Source organism: Emiliania huxleyi (genome assembly GCF_000372725.1).
Source record: "Emiliania huxleyi CCMP1516 unplaced genomic scaffold EMIHUscaffold_1105, whole genome shotgun sequence".
NCBI lineage: Eukaryota > Haptophyta > Isochrysidales > Noelaerhabdaceae > Emiliania > Emiliania huxleyi.
Window position 1 is genome coordinate 3,914 of NW_005201763.1, and position 2,648 is coordinate 6,561.

The 2,648-nt window shown below is 68.2% G+C and overlaps 1 protein-coding gene across 1 annotated transcript; it reads right to left on the bottom strand.

Annotated features, from left to right (window-relative positions):
* Positions 1–1,136: 1,136 nt before the first annotated feature.
* On the bottom strand, positions 1,137–2,219 carry EMIHUDRAFT_460401 (hypothetical protein). Its single transcript, XM_005791665.1, has 2 exons — positions 1,722–2,219; positions 1,137–1,371 (listed from the first exon to the last, which is right to left on the bottom strand). The coding sequence occupies exons 1-2, from the start codon at positions 2,152–2,154 to the stop codon at positions 1,199–1,201; spliced, it is 606 nt and encodes a 201-aa protein (XP_005791722.1). The 5' UTR covers positions 2,155–2,219; the 3' UTR covers positions 1,137–1,198.
* Positions 2,220–2,648: the final 429 nt, after the last annotated feature.

Here is a 2,648-nt window from a genome sequence, read left to right on the forward strand (position 1 = left end):
GCCCCAAGGGGGCTTTTTGCCCTTGTTTTGGCCCTGGCCCACAGGGGGGGGTAAACCCATCTGCCCCCAGGGGCCTTTTTGCCACTGTTTTCCTCCAGGGACCCAAGGGGGTAAAGCCCCCTGCCATTTTGTGCAAAAAACCGCAAAGGACTCGTGGAGGCACGTGGCGCTTTCCGCGTGTGTCTCGTGCAAAATCCGGCATTTTGTGGCTTTCAGGTGGCACGACGCGATTCAGGTGGCGTGGAGCCTCCTACCTGGGCCCATCTATGGCCGGCAGCGCCCGCACTCTTCAAACGGGAAGGCTTCCTCCCCGCACACGGCGCACTGCCAAGCCGGCACGCGCGGCACCCACTCCCCGTCGTCCAGGCTGGCCCTTGTATGCCACCAGAGCGGCGCACCGCCCGGCCATCGTCCATTTGCCACCTGCCCCGTCGGAGCCCAATGCTTGCGGCAATACGCGTCCAGACTGGCGATGTGCGCCTCCTCCGCTGCCTTCAGGTCTGATCCTGGAAAGTCGCCGTTGAGAGCCCGTGTCACGTAAGGAAGAGTCAGCGCGCGCAGCATGCTCCGCGTCAGGGCCGTCTGCCCGCTGAAAGGGCAGCCGCGCATGAGATCGGGCAGATGCCCCTCCAGCTTGGCCCTGCGGAGGCATTCCTCGAAGAGCTCCCCTCCGTCTATGTTCCACTTCCACTTGAACGCCGCCCCGGCCTCGTCCTCCTCGGCCCCGCTCTCCGTCGCCGAGGCCCTGACAGCAACGCGATGGCCCAATGCGCCGATGCGCTCGGCTCTCCATGCTCTGTGCCTCACCGCGTCGCGGCGGAGGCGGCGAGCACCTCGTGTGCCAGCGGCCCCCGCGGCCGCCGCCACCACGTAGTCCTCGTCTTCCATTTGCGGCGGGCGCCCAGCAACCAGCGGCAGCCGGCGGCAGCCAGGTGCAGCCAGCGGCAGCGAACGCAGTACCACGCAATTCGCCGCCCTCGTCCCGCCAACTCGTCCCCCCCCCCCCCCCCCAAAATCTTCTGGTTCCACTTCCTAGATATATATATTCGGTAGCAGAAAGAGCCGAAAAGGAGGCCGGCAGGCCGATTCTGGCGGCGAGACGCGAAAAACGGGTGAGGGGCCGTTTCCTCACAGCAAAGACACAATGGGATCATGGGAGTATTCATGTGTGGCTATGCAGAAACGCGCACACACTCTATCAACAGCGCACAAAGCAGTCACGGTACACAAGAGAGCGAGCAGCAAGTTCAGTGCGCTGTGGCAGCAGCGTCAGCGCGCTGGGGGCGCCACCGGGGGCGCAAGCGCCTGGCGCTCCCGTGCCTGGCGCGCGCGCTTGAGTCTCGCGCGGTGGTTCTTCATCCATCGGACCGCCTGCGCGGCAAGGGAGCGAGGGGATCAGCCTTCGATGCGGCCAGGGACGCGGTGGGAGCGCGTGTCGCCGCTGCGGTGGCGCGCGCTGCGACGGCGTGCACGCGGCGCACCGGCGCCGCGTCGCGTCGCGGCGCAGTGCTGGAGGCGTGCAGGCGGCGTGTCGGGGCGGGTGGCGGTGACGAGGTGCTGGGAGTGGTCGCGCGAGCGAGGCGGCGCGCGGTACGGAGGCGGTGGCAGCGCGGCGGCGTCGCGTCGGCGGTGGTAGCGCGGCGGAGCGGCCAAGGGGCGGGGCGGGGCGGGCGCGGGGGGCGGGGGGCGGGGGGCGGGGCGGGCTGGGGCGTGGCGCGCACAATGCTCGCATCGATTCCCATCATGTTGGGCGCCGTCAAGTGGCGGTAGTCGATCGTGCAGTTGCAGGCGGTGGGGCCGCACGGTCGTGCCTTGACTGGCCGCAGCGGCAAGTTCTTGTGGTCGACGCCGGTAGCCCGTCGTCGAGCGCAAATCTCCAGACGCTTTCGCGAGCTCTCGTAGAGAGTGTAGGCAAGCTTCAGAGTGCGCTCTTGGAAGCCGTCGAGGTCGAGGGCGAAGTTGAGATCGACGCGCGGATCGCCCCGCCTCGCTCGCGGAGCGAACTTGTGCTGGCGCGCACCGCCGCTCCGGAGCGGCGGGTCGGGCCGGCGAGTCGGCCGCAGAGGCGGCTCCCCGCCGATCGGATCGGCCGGCCGAGGGCGGACAGGAGCCTCGTTCAGGGTGGACGGGCCACGAGCCAACGGTGCGCCCCATCGCCGCGCCGCGGGGAGAGCGGCAGCGGCCGCGACCATCGCCCGACCGTCCAAACCCTGCTAATCCACGCCGGAGGTTGGCTGGGCGGTTCCCGCGGTTCCGCGGTGTGTAACTCCGCGCTCTGAGCGAATCATGGCATGGCAGCGCACACCACACAACCGCACCGCGGACCACCGTCCGCACGCCACCGGAACCTCCAACATCCACAAGCGCCAAACCGGGCACGTGAGGCAGACCTGCACCTCGAATCTTCCCGGGACGGTGCCGATTTGCCGCACGCAAAAGGTGATGCTGCTGCACTTTTCAAAGGCGTCTGGCTCCGCGGTGTGCAGGCTGGCGCAGGCCGCAGGCTGCAGCACGTGGGCCAGAGGAAGCAGCAACTGCGGCAGTCGCGAGCGGCAGTACGGCGATGGGCCGTGGTGGATACCTGTTTCGCACGCTCAGACCGAGTGGGAGAGGTTGAACTTTGCCTACCCCGACGCAATTCGGCGCAT

Bases quoted from the DNA above. Each gene is read 5' to 3' on its own strand.
- EMIHUDRAFT_460401 (XM_005791665.1), bottom strand. From the start codon at position 2,154: ATGGGGCGCACCGTTGGCTCGTGGCCCGTCCACCCTGAACGAGGCTCC. The intron at 1,372-1,721 runs GTGCGCGCCACG...CTTGCCGCGCAG, and splicing joins TGGGAATCGATGCGAGCATT to GCGGTCCGATGGATGAAGAA.